The sequence below is a fragment of the Lemur catta genome, chromosome 5 (genome assembly GCF_020740605.2).
Source record: "Lemur catta isolate mLemCat1 chromosome 5, mLemCat1.pri, whole genome shotgun sequence".
Taxonomy (NCBI): Eukaryota; Metazoa; Chordata; class Mammalia; order Primates; family Lemuridae; genus Lemur; species Lemur catta.
In genome coordinates, this window is record NC_059132.1 from 51,246,922 (window position 1) to 51,265,245 (window position 18,324).

The 18,324-nt window shown below is 45.5% G+C and overlaps 1 protein-coding gene across 1 annotated transcript in view; it reads left to right on the plus strand.

The window, feature by feature from the left end:
- The window catches only part of LOC123638266 (androgen dependent TFPI regulating protein), a 64,466-nt gene extending 47,333 nt beyond the window's left edge, over positions 1–17,133 (plus strand). Inside the window, 3 exon segments of the mRNA XM_045551766.1 lie at positions 3,023–3,038; positions 10,490–10,640; positions 17,099–17,133. Of these exon segments, the coding sequence (XP_045407722.1) occupies positions 3,023–3,038; positions 10,490–10,640; positions 17,099–17,133 (202 nt within the window).
- The last annotated feature ends 1,191 nt before the right edge of the window (positions 17,134–18,324 follow it).

Consider the following 18,324-nt stretch of genomic DNA (forward strand, 5'->3'; position numbering starts at 1 on the left):
ACAATGCTCCTCTAGATCACATAAGCTATTCTTGTGTGGTGTCTGTGGAATCCCCCCAGGCCCCGTATGTAGGGGGCAGGGAGTTTAAGTGCTCTGTCAGGCGTGGGGGCCAAGAGAAAGAACCATTCCGAAGGACCTGGGCTCCACCAGCATTTGTCTTAGAGCAAGTAAACGTGGTGCCCAGAACTTAGGTGCTGGTTCCTCCCCAGCCCTTCCTTCCTTTTGCATTGTCTGCTCCCATCCTTCCGCACCCCTCTGTCGCCGAGTGCCCAAAGTCTTTCCTACTTCTCCTGTCTTGAAGAAAGTGCTTACCCAGTAATTCTACCCAAGACTTCAGGCTCCACACTGTTCTCCAGCCTGTGGGACCTCTTCTGCATTTTAACAAAGGACACTTTTAGAGAACAAGGTTTAAGCTGGAGACCTACTGGTAGTTGATGTCTGGAGCACTGTGTTGAGAAGGATCCTGAGGCCTTACCAAGAAAATGTGGTGTGATTATTAAGCAACATCTTTCAATAGCACGAGTAGGATAGATACCATGTATTTGCTATATCTGGCTTAACCTTAAGAAGTAAATCTCTAGAGACAGAGTATCTGAGACCTGGGTTGGGGTAAGAGTATAGACACATAAAGATATTTTTTCTGCTGTGTGTGTTGAAGAGAGGCAAAGAAGAAGCTGGCTGATTATGCACATGAATTTGTGTGCTCTGTTTTTTGGTAGGCTTTAATGTATACTTTCCTGCCAAGTGTAATTTCCGGAATTTCATTTGTAGGTTAGCACCTTTGGCATATTAACGCTTTCTACCTAAGGACTTGAAAGTTGATTTTCAGTTCGCATATCTGACCCCGGTTCTTTTCCTCATTGGGGACCCAGAGGATAAAGAGCACCTAAGGCCACTGCTGTTATTAGGAGTGGGTATAAGGATGAGAAGCAGTGGCCAGGTGCTTGGCTTGTCAGTACCCAGGTGTGTGCTCCAATGATGCAGGGAACTGTGGGGCTGGAGAAGGTACAGCCAGGCGGGAATGGGTACGGGTGCATCCTGCGTCCATTCAATTATTTACCAGCGTCGGGCCAGGCACTGTGCTGTGATACTGAGGATTAAGTGATGTTCAAGAAACCTGCTGCCCCAGGGGTGTCTGGGAAAGAGGAGTGCACACAGACAGCGGGAGGCAGGTGCTGAGCCCGTAGCAGGGCTGAGCCTGGGGTGCTGTGGACACACACGGGGATGTTCAGGGCTGGCTTCTTAAGGGAAGAGTTGTCTAAGCTGAGACCCAAAGCAGAGTAGGAACAAATCAAGAGAGACAAGGAAAAGACCTCCAGGCAGAGGGAAGAGCATCTGCAAAGGGCTGGCGGCACTGAGGCTGTGGCTGAACTGGGGGACAGGGAAAAGCCAGGTCATAAATCCACTCCATGAGCTCAGTCTTTTAAACCAAGTGCCTCTCTGTGTAAATGTCAGGAGCAGAGGGATGACATGATGTGGCTGATGTAAGAAATGTAATTAGAAAGATGATTCTGGCTGGAGTGTGGAAATTAGACTGAAGAGGAACAAGGCAGATAGGCCAGTTGGTGGCATTTGTGGTAACTCGGGTGAGTCGACGTTAGGCAACTGATGACAATCAATCAACCCACAAATAAAACCAGTGGGTGTGACCAGTGGGAAGTCACTTAGAGATCACCCAGCTTTGGAAAACTGAAACTCCGAGGGGTAGATGACATGCCCAGGGTCATGGTGGAGGTGGGGAAACAAAATGGGACTTAAAACAACTCAAAACAAAGTCTTCCATTTCCAAATCCAGTTTTCTTTCCACTGTGTTCACAGGGCCAGGTGTTAGTTCAGCTCCCAGTGTGTGTAAAACCACTCGGCTAAATGCCAGGTGGGTGGGCATGCAAGAACGCTTCGCCCAGCTTCTGCACACTACAGTCCTGCCCGATGTTGCTGTTCCCGGCAACAGCATGAAAGTCATGGTGAGGGAGGGACAGAGACCTGTCACCAGCAGGGATGTGACCGGGTGGGCCCCAGTGCCCAGTGGGGAGCTGTGGTGGTTTGGGGTCTGGTTCTTGTTATCAGTAATGATCAGTACCCAGTCAGCATTTGGTTTATTAAACCCGATTTTTGCTAGAACAAATCCAGGGCATACCCTTACATGAGGGCAGCATTTTATGTTGTCACATTGACGGAAGCCGCGCTACCCCTGGCCATTCCCTGGTTAGGACATCTCCGAGGCTTTGCTACCTGCCGTCTCCACCTGCACAGAGCTCTCGGGCCCATGGGCGTCACGGCCACGGAAGGCCATCAACAAATTCCACACATTGTGGATATCCATGGAGATGTCTTAGGGCAGTGGCTCTGGGTCAGCTGTTAAGTGTGCCAATTTGGATGGTCACATGGGGAAATGGCATAGTAGGAATGAGGTAAAGAACGTGGGCTCGGGCCAGAGGGAGCGTGAGAAACAAACATGAGTCAGAAGCAAAGGCAATAGCTCTGAGCTAGAGAAGCATTTCACTGCCGAAACCATGTTGCAAAGACCTAAAAATAGTCACTGAGGCCGTGGGGACTGCCTTACATGTGGTGCCTGCTTTTAGTTATTTTTCAGATTGCAAAATTGAAAGGCTGGCCCCTAAGTAGGAAAATAAAGCTTTGCAAAGTAGTAATGACTGCAAATCTTTCATTTCCTTTGGAAAGCATTAGTCACCTATAAATATGGTAGCTCACTCACTCCTCCCTTCTCTCTCTCCCCAAAACACTCACCTAGCTCTCTCTGAGGCAGTGGTGAGGAGCAAAAAAATAGAAAAGTGCCTTCTGCTGGGATTTTATTCATTCTTTTATGGAACAAACATTTCCCCTAACACAAGGGTGGGCCTTCTCTGAAAAGCAAAGTTGTATATGGCCAAGCCCCAGCCTGCAGGGGGTTTATACTTAATAAGCAGAGATGGGCCATGCATACAAAGTATGAGAACATAAGATGGAAAGTGATGAGATGTCATAAAATGTACAAGGAGTCACAGGAACAGAGAGCAGGAAGAGGGTGCATCAGTCGCGTGGTGCAGGAAGGGTGTCATGGAAGGCCTGCCCGGGGTCTGGGTCCTGAAGGAATGACAGGATGGGAGCTGCAAAAACGGGGAGAAAGCAAACCACAGGTGCACAGTGCTAAGGCCGAGAGAGTGCAGATGTGTGAGAGCAGTGGTCAGGGACTCTCTGCAGCGGGACCTGCTAGTGAGAGACTAACAGGAATAGCCCTGGAGCCACCCTCCTGGAGGCCTGCGGGTGGCACGCCAGAAGAGGCACCACAGTGTGCCACAGTGCAGACAATGGGGGCGTTCGCTGTTGCTGTTGTTTGTTTGTTTCTGTGGGGTGGAGGTGAGAGTGAGAAGTGTTAGGAACTTGGCCAGAGAAGTATGCTTTAAAAATCTGGTCTTGACAATGGCACTTAAAATGGATTGGAGTGACAAGAGATGGGAAACAAAACAATTATAAAAATAAAAATTAGCCAGAGTATTAAGTTATCTAGTTTAATCATAATCTTATTCTTCATCTATGGTTATTTTTCAGTTCCAGTGATATTCCACGTTACGGCACTTGGAGCACCCTTCCACCTGGCTGTAGGTGATCCAGTCTTCCAAGACCCCCATCCCTAAAGAATTCCAGTCGTCCACTGTGTACTCATACCTTCCCCTGTCGTACACTGCTCAACTCATGCTGCATGCTGTTCTGAACATTGCTCTCCCACACAGACGGCCCAGCCATGATTCCTGGCCTCCCTGGCCCAGCATCTCCTCTTGGCACTGTGCTAAGGTTGAGCGTGCCGTACCCACTGCCGATGCCAACATTGCCATTACCCTTAGCCACCTCCGTTGGTAGAAATAGAGCAATGCTACCAGCCACAGCGAGGGCCCCAGCTGGCCTGCAGCGCTCCATCACCCGGCTTTCCGTAGACCAGCCACCTGCTGATGCTGTAGGTGTCTCTGATAGGCAGCTCTCACCCGGCCTTGGGGGAGATGTTTTTAAAGTTACTTCCCAGCAGCAGTTTCTATGAGGCAAGAAGAATTTTTTTTCTTCTGTACTATACACATTCAGGTGAGGCCTTTCAGCAAAGCTTCCTGAGTTCCCAGGTATAACAGTTCCTTTCAATTCAGGCCCCAGTTACACATCCACACTCACAGATCTTACCCCGACTATACACCAAATGCCAAGGACTGGCCGAAGCTGAGCTGCAGGACCAGCCACCTCGCCCTCCCCAGCATCCGTGCTGCCTCCCACCCCCACCAGTGTACTGCGGTGACCTTCCCCCCCAGAGCACCACGACATTTCCTAAAACATGACCTTCATTTGGGACCATCCAGGTCAACCAGAGTTTTATAACCTTTGAATATCAGTGGAGATTGGCTTCTTAGCCCCATTTTCTACAGAAAGATTCCCTAGACCTCATGTCAGTTAATATAGGAAAATAAATATACGGATGCCACGCTGCATCCTGTCGTCAACACCTGGGGTCCAGCCCAGCCAGTGTACAATTGAAGAGGGATGGAGTTGGGGGGCCAGGAGAGGAAAAGGTTATCTATACTTCTCATCCTTCCTGCCCAAACCTCCACTCCTGTTCAACCAAAATGCCTGTAACATAAATTAGAAGTAATGATAGTCTGAAGACAGTAACAGCTATATAATCAGAAATGAGAGACATTCCTGAGACATATTGTTGAAGTAGCAGAATAGATTTGTGGATTAGTTGACATGTACCGGAAAAATGAAAATGAACATTTAAGGACAATTCTAAGAATTTTAAGTTAGTGCACTGAAAAGATGATGATTCCATTTGTAGATGAAGAAGAATTATGAAAGAAATAGTTTGGGGCATAAGAAAAAACAAAAGTCAGTTTCAAATCCCATATCTAGTTCTCACTCCAAAAATATTCTGGTTTCATTGGTTCAGGATATGTTTGGGGCATCAGAATTTCAAGGCAATTCTAATCTTCAGCCAAGGTTGAGAACCACCTGCCTGGAAGAACTTCCGTTTGGCAATTCAGACCCGCTCGTCTTCAGAAAGGTGGGGCTGGGAGACCCAGGCAGTTGGAGCCTTGTGGTGGGTGGGCAGAAATTGCTGGAAAGAGAGAGGAAGACAGAAGAAGGCAGAAGTGCTAAGTGGGTGCTGGGGAAGACCCCCTCTAGAGCACAGGAGGGGGAATAGGGCAGCGGAAGTGGCATGGAATGGTGGGGTGTTAGGAAACCAGGGAGATCAAGAACCCCATGGGCCCTAACGGAGGAGGAAGCTTTAAACCGGAAGAGGGTGTTTCAGGGAGGGGTCGGGCAACAGCTTTAAATGCCATGATGGGGTTGCTGCCCCAACGACTCTCATCATTGTTGACATTTCAACACCCAGGGAAACCCTCTGTGTAACACTCCAGCTTCACAATTTTTCCTCACTCTTTTTATTTGATTTATTCTGCTGGGTGAGAAGGATGTCATGTGAGGGTTAACATTTTAGAAGCCCAAAGCCCACAAAAACCCTGTTATCTGCTTATCGCTAAGCCACAGACTTCCACATTTCCCTACGGATAAGATACAGAAGATATGAATTTCCTGATAGCCATTTTGCTGCTACAAGATTTGAGATGAGGAGACTCTAAAAGACTAACTTTCGGCTGCCCGGCCAGCCTGACCCACACAGAGCGAACGGCTCAAGGCAGCAGACAATTGCTCTTGGAACTGAGGGGCAGTCTCATTGGCCTCTTCCAAATATTAATAAAGTGAGCATTAGATTAATCATAACTTGGAAGGCTACTGGGTACATTTCTGGTTTAATTGCTTCAGGATATGCCCTGGGTAATGGAATTTCAAGGCAACTCTAATCTTCAGCTAAGATTGAGAACCACCTGCCTGGAAGAACTTCCGCTTGGCGATTCAGACCTGGCTGTCTCCAGGGAGGTGGGGCTGGGGAGGTCCAGGTAGTTGAACGCTTGTGGTGGGACAAGATTGGTGGAAAAAGAGAGAGGAAGGAGGAGCTGTGGTGGTCCTGGAGGGTCAGGCAGCTGTAGCCAGCACTGTCCTACAGAGCCACACCGTTCACTTAAAAACATAAAGAACCGGTCGTGCTCTGAGCACTTGGGAAACTGATGTGCATTAACAGACACAGTCCCTGCCCTTGTGCGGCTTCCAGGCTAATGAGAAAAACAATCAGATAAGTAACAAAGGCACGTTCCAGGGCAGGGGACACCTGACACAGCACCTAACAGAATGGGGCTGGAGGAAAGATGTTCAGGAAACCTTATCTATAATAGAAAATAGACTTGTAAGCTGAGACTCAATGCATGAGGAAGATTCAGCAGGAACAGAGCAAAGAGGAGTGTGTTCCAGGAAGCAGAAAGGTCAGAGGTGTTTCAACCAGAGGCAACAGCGGGGCTGAAGGCTCAGAAACTGCAGAGTTTGGTTCATTTCAGAAACAAAGAGGTCCAGTGCAGACAGACTATAGATCTGTGGATGGACGGGTGAGCAGAGCAGGGCAGGGTAGCGGGGTGAGCAGCTGAGATATTTTCCTAGAGCTGTGGGAACAGGCTGGAAGCAGAGGAGTGCCAGGGACAGTGATCAGTTTTGGAAAGATTACTGGGGTGCTAGTGGCTGGCAGTCTGGAAGGTGGGTTGAGGGGAGCAAGAAAGTGCAGCCAGCAGACAATGACAGAAACCTAGATGACATGAAGGGGTCTGCGCTGGAGAAACATTTAAAAGGAAGTTTAGTAAAGATATGATTTCATGGGATGGAACATGGGGGCGAGAGTGAGTGGAGAACTGACGGTGACTGAGACGAAGGACACGTTGAGGGCAAAGTGCCCACCATCCTCTGCCCCACTGTCCCCTTCTGCCTCCTTCCCTCTGCCTCCCCGTCTCCTTCCTTCCCTCCTTCCTTCCTCCTTTTCTTCCTTCCTCCCGCCTTTCCTCCTTCCTTTCTCTTTCTCTCTTTCTTCCATCATTCTCTTCCCCCCCCTTCTCTCTCTCTCTCTTCAGGCAAGCCATAAAGAAGCCATAGCAAGCGGCAGTGTGGCTCTCCCCTCACTCACACCTCTCTGCTGAGCGCCCTTCATTAAATTGCTATCATGTCGCCTCGTATCTGCTTGTATCTCCCTTACTCTTCCCATCACCAGTGACTACACCCAGAACTCTCTTTGCACTTTCTCTGTGAAAATATGTGATTCATTAACCTACCTTGGGAACTTTCCTTTATGAGCCTTATGCTGAAGGAAACAAAAATGAAGTAAACAGGAACTTTCCAGGGCTCTAGGGGGATGTCCTGATTTCCAGACTATTTTACATAAATGTGCATGGGAATTAGGAAGGCCTGATTTCAAGCATATAAAGTAAACAAAGTGAACCAAGTAATGCAACTGGTTTGGTGTGTATTCAGATCTCCTCGCTGACCCCAAAGCCCTAGTCCTTGCTCCTTGGAGATATTTATTTTCTGCCCCTTATACCTTCTCTGTCTTGCCACTCGGACCACGCATGCAGGCGGGAGGCACTGTGGCCATCCTTACAGAGTGCATCCTTGAGATGCACAGCCCAAAGAATTCCAATATTAGTAATAATGGTGATAATTATTGCGTGTTCCAATCACCTCGCTGGTAGTCTGGGAGGAGCGTCAAGACAGGTTCGGGAGAGCGGTGTGATAGCAGCAGGCCACGTCTGGGAACGAAGGGCCGGCCCTATACTGGCACCTCCTTAGATTGTTTTAAATTGTGGTAAAATACACATAACATAGAATTTAATCATGTTTAAGTGTACAGTTCATTGGCATTAAGTACATTCACATGGCTGTGTAACCGTCACCACCATCTGTCCCCAGAACTTTTTCATCTTCACCCACCAAAACTCTGTACCTATTAAACACTAACTCCCTGTTTGAGTCCATTTTATGTTGCTATAAAAAATACCTGAGAATGGGTAAGTTATAAAGAAAAGAGGTTCGTTTAGCTCACGGTTCTGCAGGCTAAGAAGTTCAAGGGCATGGTGCTGGCTTCTGGCCAGGGCTTTCGTGCTGCATCATAACATAGCAGAGAAGGTCAAAGGGGAAGTGGACACATGGAAAGAGGGGAAAACTTGAGGGGTGTCCTGGGTTTATAACAACCCACTCTCATGGGAAGTATTCCATTCCCAGGAGAACTCACTGCCATAAGAACAGCACCAAACCATCAATGAAGGATCCATCCTCACAACTCAAAATCCCCCACAAGGCCCCATTGCCCAACACAGCCACAACAGGCATCAAATTTCAACATAATTTTGGTGGCAACAAACAAACCATATCCAAGCCATAGCACTCCCCATTGCCACCAACACCCAGCAACCACCATTTTGCTTTCTGTCTCTATATATTTGATACTTGAAGTTTCTCATATAAGTAGAATCATATATAGCATTTGTCCTTTTGTAATTGGCTTATTTCACTTAGTATAATGTTCTCAAGGTTGATTCATGCATGTTGTAGCATGAGTCAGAATTTCCTTCATTTTTAATGTATATGTATGTGGCACGTTTTATTTATCTGTGCATCCATCAATAGACATTTGGGTTGCTTCCACCTTTTGGAATGTTGTGAATAATGCTGCTATGAACATGGGTGTACAAATATCTCTTCAAGTCCCTCTTTTTAATTCTTTTTGGTGTATACCCAGAAGTGAAATTGCTGGATCATATGGTAATTCTATTTTAATTTTTTGAGGAACTGCCATACAGTTTTCCGTAGCAGATGCACCATTTCACATTCCCACCAAAAGTGCATAGGGTTTCAATTTCTCCATATCCTTGCTAACACTTGTTATTTTCTGTTTTGTTTTTTTTTATAGTACTCCTTATAATGGGTTGAGGCAATATCTCTTTGTGGTTTTGATTTGCATTTCCCTAGTTATTAATGATGTTGAGCATCCTTTTATGTGTTTGTTGGCCATTTATATATCTTCTCTATAGAATATTAATACAAGTGTTTGTCCATTTTAATTGGGTTGTTTGAGTTTTGCTGTTTTTATTGGTGACATAGGAGTTTTTTTTAATGTACTCTGGATATTAACCTTTTATTACATGTATGTTAACAAATATTGTTTCTCATTCCATGGGTTGCCTTTTCATGCTGTTGATTGTGTCCTTTGATGTACAGAGATGACAGCTTAACTTGGGCAGCCTGAGTGCCTCACCCTACTCCTGGCTCTAAATATTAGTTCTTGTCTCTTCCACAAAACATTTAACAAACTTAGTATTTGAAATGACAGAGATCACATTGGGGTTTCTGAAAGTTTAATGAAGCACAGAATTTCATTTTTCCATCTCAATTCCTTTGACAACCTGGTATATTCAAGTTTAGATGTTGTTTCTGAAGCATAACCTAGTCTATCCTAATTGTTACAAGAGATCACCAGCTTCAATGAAGGCTTTCTGAGAACACTCCCATGTGCCTTCCCCCAGTAAAGAGAGAAGCTTTTGAACTCTTGTCAAATAATCACAACATGCCAGGCACTGTTCTGTGTAACTTACACGTGTTAACTCCCTTAATCCTTATCACAGCCTTAGAAGGTGCACACTGTTTGGGTCCCACCTTACACATGAGGGGAGGGGGACAGAAAAGTTGAATACATTGCTGAAGGTAACATAGCTAATAGGTGGCAGAGCTGGTTCCAAATTCTGTAGTTACCGAATTATGAACTATAGCTGATGCATCATCTTCCCTGTATTTAATTTTCAAAAGTTATTTCAGACTTTGGCACCTTCCAGTGAGTGCAGTTGGTTTCCAGCAAACTGCATTTTTAGGCTTCACTTGGACATCATGCCTCCTCTCCTAGCATTTCTTTTCCTTCTCTGGGCTTACAGAAATGACTTATAGTCTAGCCTCCCATGAGCAAGATCTGAGCCTCCCTGTAAATCCATCCATTCCAGCTTAACATTCTTCTCGTGGCTATATGCATGAGTGAAAATCAAGACCAACAATTAAATCCCAGGCATATTGTATTAGAGCAATAATGCTCCATCTCTGCCCCTCGTGTCCCAGCAGATCTGAAGAGCTAATAGAAGGCTGGACCTGACTCTTACGTGTAAAAAAAAAAGCAAACCCCACTTCTCTGGCCGAGAGCCAGCAAATGGATGCTATCTTAGCAGGTTCAATGTCTCAGCAGGCCACACCTCCCAGGGAAAGGGAAACTCATGTTCTTACATACTCCCCTTGGCTAATGTGTTCTATGTTCTCCCATATTCTTTCACCAACATTGAATTTTAATGGATTAGGTAAAACAGGCCAGCCCAACCCAGCCCAGCCCATAAAACAGCATGTCTCATTGAATCAAGTCCATTTACCCAGAGAAGACCCATTTCTGTAGGTTTGTGGGAATAACTCAGCTATTGACAAATGTCCCCGATGGCTTCTTGTCACCTGCCTGGGCTCTGGCACTCCACTGATCCTGCTAAGAAAATGGCTTGTTTTTCTCCCCCTGTCTTAATCAGTGTGACTTGTTGTTTTCTGCAAGATTCTATGGATCTACTCTGAGATGGGTGCCTGGGGGTATCTTGTGCATGCCAAACCCAGCCCTCTGGGTCTGGCAGCCTTCTTCATTCTCAGCTACATCTTTAGTGCCAGCCTCTACCTACTTGGAGAGAAGATCAACCACTGGAAATGGGGTTGGTGTATTTTTCTCTTATCTACAAATGCATTTTTCTTTGCCCTTTCTATACTCCTCCTGGAAACAGAAGGAAAAGCTAGTCCAAAACAGAAGGCAATGATGCTTGATGCCTTTGTCCAAAGGACTCAGACAGGTCCTACCAAAGCAGGCAAGGGAAGAGCCTGGGGGAAGTTGACACTTTTTCAAAGGACCTGTCAAATTATGTCCCCTCCCCCGCTACCAAAAAATAGCTCATTTAAATCTAAAGATAAAAATAATCTTATTTAAAAAGTACAAGACCCAGAGACAAAAGTACTGCCATCCCTAGCATGAAAAAGTAAGATCAAGCTCTTCCCACTCCCCGAGTGAGGGCTCCAGGGACACAAGCTGTGACAATGCCAAGGTTTCCTTTTGGAAGGAAATGAGTCCAGAGGACCCTCTTAGCTCTTCCAACCTCAGAAGCGCATTCCTGATGAGTTCCCCTGCCTCCTTCATTAGGCTGCTTCCCAACCTTTAGCAAAGCATTTCCCAGACAAAATCACATCCTATACTTGCGATTGGATTTCTCATTCAGAGTCTTGGGCAATGAGAATATGTCAGTAAGCTAAGCTTTCTAATTATAGGTGGGTAGAGCCATGTTGCTTCTTCATAAGAAAAAAAAAATCATCATAACTTCAGTTGATTTTAAAATGGAAGGTTTTATTCTCTCCCCACTTCCTCTCTCCCCACCCCACCCCCAGAATATATGTATGTTTTTATTGTTAGAAAAGTAACTACCGGAAAGTCAGGGTGCAAAATACCCGTGACTTTTTTCCCTCCCCAAGGAGAAGTGCGGGAACTCTCTCCTGATTTTGCATGTAAGGAAGGCAAGGAGTCACATACAGCCCCCGACATCACTCGCCCACAGACCGTTCTGTTCTATCAAAATAGAGACAGCAGAAGTGCCATCTTCCGCCCAATCTATGAACTGGTGTGAAAACATAAGTCCGTGTATCCAAAAAACCCGACAGTTTCAGAAGGTTCAGTACCAGAGTGTGTATTTCTGAGAGGAAGCTGAGACTCTGGAGAAATAAGCATGCAACTTGGATTTGTCACGTGTTTTCTACTCTTGGAGGAGTTGACTGGTTAAGAAAGTCTCAAAGGCAAAATTCTTTCTGAAAGCAAACACTTTTATAAAATGGAGTACTAAAAATTACTTCCCATATCAGGGTTCCAAATCACAGGAAATTATCCAGAAAAAAAAAAAAAAGTGTTGACATTTCCTATGTGTTGACATCTAATTCTAACTAGTTTTGGCTCCTTGAAGTTCTGGGTGAGGATTTTTGATGCATTCCCCAGATCTGTATTTTAAAAAGAAAGAAAAGAAAAGAAAGGAAAAGGAAAGAAAAGGAAAGAAGGAAGGAAGGAAGGAATAAATAAATCTATTTGAAATTTGACAGCTATAAGTATAGAGAGAAACTTGATTATTCAGAGCATAGAGAACAATAACTTTAAATCAATTGTACTGAGTTCAATAATGTATTAATTTTAAAATTGTTACTCTACAGCGAATTTTAAACATCCATTGAATTAAAAAATAAAACTTTCACTGTTTTTGTTATTACTGAAATCACCATTTTCAACACAGAACTCTTCTTATAAGCCTCCTTGTTTAAGTACTATATCCAATTTGTCACCACAGTTACGTCCCAATGAGCAAATAAGCCAGCGTCAACACAATGAGCTAATGTCGTGCATATGCTAATGTTCATGCGAGTGACAGAGACTGTGCCAGTGATTGTGTATGCAAATTGACAGAGATAACCCATAACTTCAAGAACTTACAGTGGAATAGGAGGTCAGGAAATCGAGGCTGGAATTGTTAGAATCTCTGCTTCTGAACGCCTGAGACACAATGCTGCCTGGCTGGAGTCACCAGCCAGGTACTGAGTGGTCAAGAATATCAGATGAAATAGTTAAGATCCACTAAACATGCTAGATCTCTCTAGCCGTGGTTTCGCATCATAGAAACACCGGGGAGTTTTAAAAATACTAATTCCCAGACTCACCCCCAGACCAGTTAAATCTGTATCTCTGGATGTTGTGACTTGACATGCGTATTTTTTAAAGCTCCCAATAATTTAAACTCACAGCCATGGTGAAGAGCCACTGCACGAGGCAGTACATCTCAAACCTGCACAGGCCTCTGAATTTTGTTAAAATGCGAATCTTGGGGAATGTGGGGAGCTTGTTAAAATGTAGATTCTCATTCAGTGGATCTGGGGCGCAGCTTGGGATTCTGCCCTTCTGACAGGTGCCCCAGGGATACTGATGCTGCTGGGCTGAGGACAAGCCGTCTACACCACAGGACTCTGGACGCCTCCGGGTGTGGATAATTGTGCCTACAGGCACCGTCGTGCAATGTGGTGTTCTCCCAAGTCGGCTGCTGGGCTGACAAGGGTGCTGGTGGTGAAGGCTACGGTTGCTGAAAGTCGACTTACTTTCCCCCTCCTCGTGTGTCACGCCAGCGGGTGAACGTGAGAGGACAGCCAGAAGGGCAGTCGTAAGAAATGACACCAGGCATCCGAGGTAAGCCTGGAAAGTATGTGAAAAGGTGCTCCCAGGGCACATAGCTGCTGACAACTGGCTTGAGCGTCAGGGAGGCAAATGCTGTCACGGCCCTTGGGGAGGTCCTTCAGGAAGATGCTGAGGCTCAAGCAGCTCTCAAGAGGGTCCACAGGGCCACCCTGTCTGGCCTGGCACTGTCTCACTCCCTGTCCTGTGCTGGCTGTTATGTGTCATGGAACAGAGGGTTAAACAAGCACGGAGTCAGCTATTGGGACCAGTCACCCAACCAAAAAGATTCAATTTCTACGTTTTGGGGCAGAGTTAGGTGGAACATTGGTCTCAAACAATGACAGAAGTGGGCAGGGGAGAGCAGTTGCTAGCAGATGCATGCAAGCTTGGCCCACCATGTCCGAACTTCTAGGCATGCCCTTGGCAGATTCTCCTCCACCCCGACTGGAGGAAAGGGGCAGCCAGGGCCTCCCATCAGAGGCCCCTGCTCTGCCACGTAAGTGCTTACTTTGCTTTTCTTTTTCTTCGGTGATAGGACACAAGGATGCTGATGCCAGGGCACGAGTCCCTCAGGAAGAGAAGGCCAACCCACAGGAGGTATCAGGCACGGAAAGGGGGTGAGCACCTCCAAGCCTGCAGAGACAGTGGCTGACCCCAGGCCCATGACCCCCTCTGCCTCTGTTCCTGAGGGCCACATGGCGGGGTCAGGCTAGCCTTTGTCAGAGCCCAAGACCATAGATCCTTTTGCTCCTAAGGACAGTTTACAAGCTGAAAATTCCAGTGTGGCCAAGTACCTTTGTGACGGTGTCTTGGATAGAATGACATTAAAACCTTCCTTTAATATTATTTGCTACGGACCAGGTTTTTAAAAAGATGACTTTGTTGTTGAAAGCTGCCTAGAGGCCCTCCAGTCCTGCTGTCCCCAACCCCCAGTCTGCAGAGCGGTACCAGTCTGAGGCCTGTTCGGAACCGGGCCGCATAGCAGGAGGTGAACGGTGGCCAGGGAGTGAAGCTTCATTTGTATTTACGGCCACATCGCCCGCCATCACCCCACCCCCACACAGGTCTGTGGGAAAATTGGCTTCCATGAAACCAGTCCCTGGTGCCAAAAAGGTTGGGGGCTGCTCTAGTCTACCTCCGTGGTTTTATCCATAAAGAAATTAGATAATTTCTAATGTCTGTCTTGCATATTATCCCTGATCATTTCATTACAAAAGAATTTTATCATGAGCTGACTCCACGGGTACTTCTAAAGCATGGTCCCACTGGGGCAGCATTTAGTCAATAACAAAAGCACATCTCCTTTTTGCTTTTTCTGTCCTAACTTCATCTCCATGAGCTCAAAGAGAGTGTGCTCTGGATTATTCTCTCTTTCTCTTCCTTAGCCTCTTTGCCTTCAAGAGTTTCTCCACCCAGCCCTCAGCTTCATCCCTTCTCTGGACTTCTGCAATGTGGATTCATGCTCATTGATGCTCAGACCCCATTGCTCTAGCACCTCACACCGCCCCCAACCATGGGCCTTCTTGCCCTTCTCCAAGGGAGCCTGCTGAAACTAGGCCAATGTTCTCCAAATTTTCAATTCGAAGTCTAGCAGTAGTTTTTGTGGTTGTAGATGCATAGGTGTGAACCTTTGGGAATACTATGTTTTCATTTATCCTGTGTTCTAACTATTGGAATAATAAGGTAAATAATTATAAATGGTGTGCAGAGTGATGCTGATTGAAACAATGGTTTCTTTGCCTTGCCAGCAGAAAAGGTTTGGATCTGGCACAGATGAACATTAATCGCTTGGCCTAAAATATCTCTAGCCTTCACCACTATTTGACAGAGGGTAAGGAAAGGACAAAAATAAGTCAGGGGTGCACCTAACTCCCTAGTTGCCAACTAGGAGATTTTCTACTGGGAAAAATTCGCCTCAATCAAGAAAAGAATTATAACAAACAATATTATTTACCAATCGGAATTTAAAATGTATTGTGTGAATTTGGTTTGGATGAGATATGTGATCTATTACTAGGTCAATGGCTCCCCTATCTCCAGCTATGCGCCCTATGGTCAGAGAGACATTCTGAAGAGTCAAAGAAGCTTGGAAACAGCTCAGCTCTGTACGAATTCAAGACTAAGAACCCACTCCTTGTCCCCACCTGATAGAACCAAAAATAACAGCATGATTTCTGAGGTATTCACACCAGGTGAGCATAAAATGGCATACTCTATAGGATAAAATGACTGTGGGAAGTTCACACGGAGACCGACTTGGGAACAGTGCCTTCTCTAGCACGCTGGTGGGTATGTGGGGATTTCTGAGCGTCACCTACCACTTGGCTTTAGAAAGGAGACTCTGACCCGGTAGAAGGAGCCACCTGCTCTCCCGCCACACAGAACTCCACACCACCACTTCTGCTCCTGGGCTGCTTCTCTGTCAGCCTTCAGGTTCTGCTGCATTTCTTAAAAGGAGAGAAGAGCCTCCAATCCTTGGCACTCGCGGTTGAAGGATTGAGGTTGTGATTACAGTTAGACTCGAGGGGCTGGACATTGGTAAACAACATGGATAAAAAACTTTTAGGAGCCCTCAGAGTGACTGTGGAGGCAACAAATTTGAGAAGTTTATATTGACCAAGCTCTTAGATATGGTGGAATTAGCTGGTAATTTAGTTGAGATAGAATTCATTAAAGGCCTAAAGTACACACTGCAGAAAAGAGAAAGCACAGTAATTGTAATTAGACACCTAACGTAGGGAAGATCCAACTGGGGAGGAGAAGATTCACATCAGAAATGGAAAATAGATGGACACATCAATGAAAACACCACGAAGCCCATAAAACTGGGTAAATAAATAGTAAGGCTTCGCTGGACGGACTGGGGTATTCTGGACTGACGAGGAGCAGAAGAAGAAGGGAGAGGTCTGGCCTTAAAAATGTTGAGAGACATCAATACAAGGACGGCCACGAGGACTGTGTGAGCAAGAGATGGCTGTCCGAGAAAATCAGTGTGGTAAAGGGGCCACCAGTAGGACTTGAAGTTCCCTGTCACCACAGCCTCTGAGAAGGAGAGTTCCAGCAAAATGAAATTAGAAGATATTTCATGTTTACTGTTAAGGATCAAATTGATGGAGGTGGCAGGGTTCGAAGCGTGAACTGTGGCATTAGGAGTATGAGTTTGCTGTGGCAATACCAAACCAGAATGCCCAGGGCTCTCACTTCTGGAGTGGAAGAGAAGACACTGAGCTGAGAAAAGTTTTCAGAGTAGGATTGATAGTATTTGGCCAACAGGCACAACAGATAATGAGCTAATCAAATTTTATAAATTTCAGAGCTTACACAAAGATTTATGACCATTAAATATGGAGGTACCAACCTGTTGGCTGAATGGAAGTCATTCTAGAGATCGAAGGCTATAATTTCGATGAATAATGCCCCTCTAATGAGCTTACTAAAAACTAATCCATATACCAGTGCTTTTCCACCCAGCTGATAAATTGATTTGGTGAGAGGTCATGGAATGACCCCAATTAGGTGAACACCCACTCTTCTGTTTCCTCTCTAATTTGATGTGGTCTCTGCCTCTCCATCTGCAAAGTCTCAACGTTTACTGATGGATTGAGTGCAGCATGCAAACACTCACCCAGAGCGACAGCTAGATGCCTCCTGTTCAACATGCAGAGCTGTGTGAGGGCAAATGGCATCCCTGGGTACGTGGCCAGCTGTGAGCCACACGTGGCGGGAGGGCAGCAGAGTTGATTCTTGCCCGTGCATGAGTGGTGGCTGTTTTTCGATGCTCCTTAAAATACATCTTCTCACCTGGGGAAAATTGTGCTTGACTTTCCACTGCCCCAAGTCAGGGTGAATCTCTACCTGAACAAAAATATCCAATAGGGAAACCCTGAAGCCTGAGGTCTCTCTCTGCTGTTGTTTGAACAGGTGACATGATGCAGCCACAGAAAAAGAGGAAGTGATTTCACTCCATTTTCCAAGAACCAAGAAGGAAGAAGGCACGAAAGCTTTTTCTCATCTTTTTTTTTTTAACCCCTGAATGGGGGAGGTGGTAGAGCAATATAGAAAGGTAGATAAGACAGGGAGTGGTATTCAAGTTTAATAAGAGTATGACAAAGGTACCTTGAGAACTCTTGGGGTTTTGAAAGGTTGACTGCACACACCAAAAACAACTCTTGCCATCTCAGAATTTGTCTGACCTTCATGGAAGATGGTCTCTGGTTAAAATCTGGCCAAAGGCTAAAGAAACTCACATAAACTTGGTGTTAGAGAATATTTAGACAGAGAGAGAAAAGAACTTAGGGTCATTCAAACCTTCAATTTACAGAGGAGGATGCTGAGGACCTACATGAGAAGTTACCTGCATGAGGCAAAAGGGTTAGTTGGTGTCAGAGCTGAGACAATAGCTTTTGTCATCTAGATTTCCTAACTCCCAGTCCTGGGCCACTTTTAATAATTTCAACTTCTCTTAAAAAAAAAAAAAACCAAGCATTTTAGTAAGCTAGTTATTTTCATGGATTGCTTATTCATTTTTTTCATTAATCTGGAAATATAGGGAGATGGCTGCTACTGAAGTTGTCTGTCTACCTGGAAATTATATGGGTCAATGAGAAAGTAAATTATACAAAATACTGGAAAATCTGCCTCTCTTGGGAGCAAAGATTCAAGCAGGTAGGAACACTGAACACAGTGATATTGCCAAATTCTTCCATTCAAACTGATAGATTCATCAAATAAATGTGCATTTTACTTGGAGAAGACCCTGGTTGAGAAGGGCCATGATTACGAAGGCTGCTCAGACAGACTGCTTTGGCACCAAGCACGTTGCAGAGCTAGTGTGTGTTTTAACAAAGCTGATTGTCAGATGATGAGCAACAATTCATAAACGCTGTTTTGATTTTTCTAGTGTTTTTTTCCTGGCCTTTATTTACTAGCACATTTTTAAAAGAACACAAATGACAAATGTCTCGTGGTGGGTAAATGTGTTTGAGTCTACTAGGATGCCATCAGGCTCATACGGGTTGGGGTGTAGACCCTGGAGTGAATTGTACCTGGGCTTCCCAACCCAACATTATGCAGGAGAGATTTGGTAAAAACCAACACCAAGAGCAGTCTTGAAGGGGTGGAGAGGAGGGCAGGATATCTCACTAGGG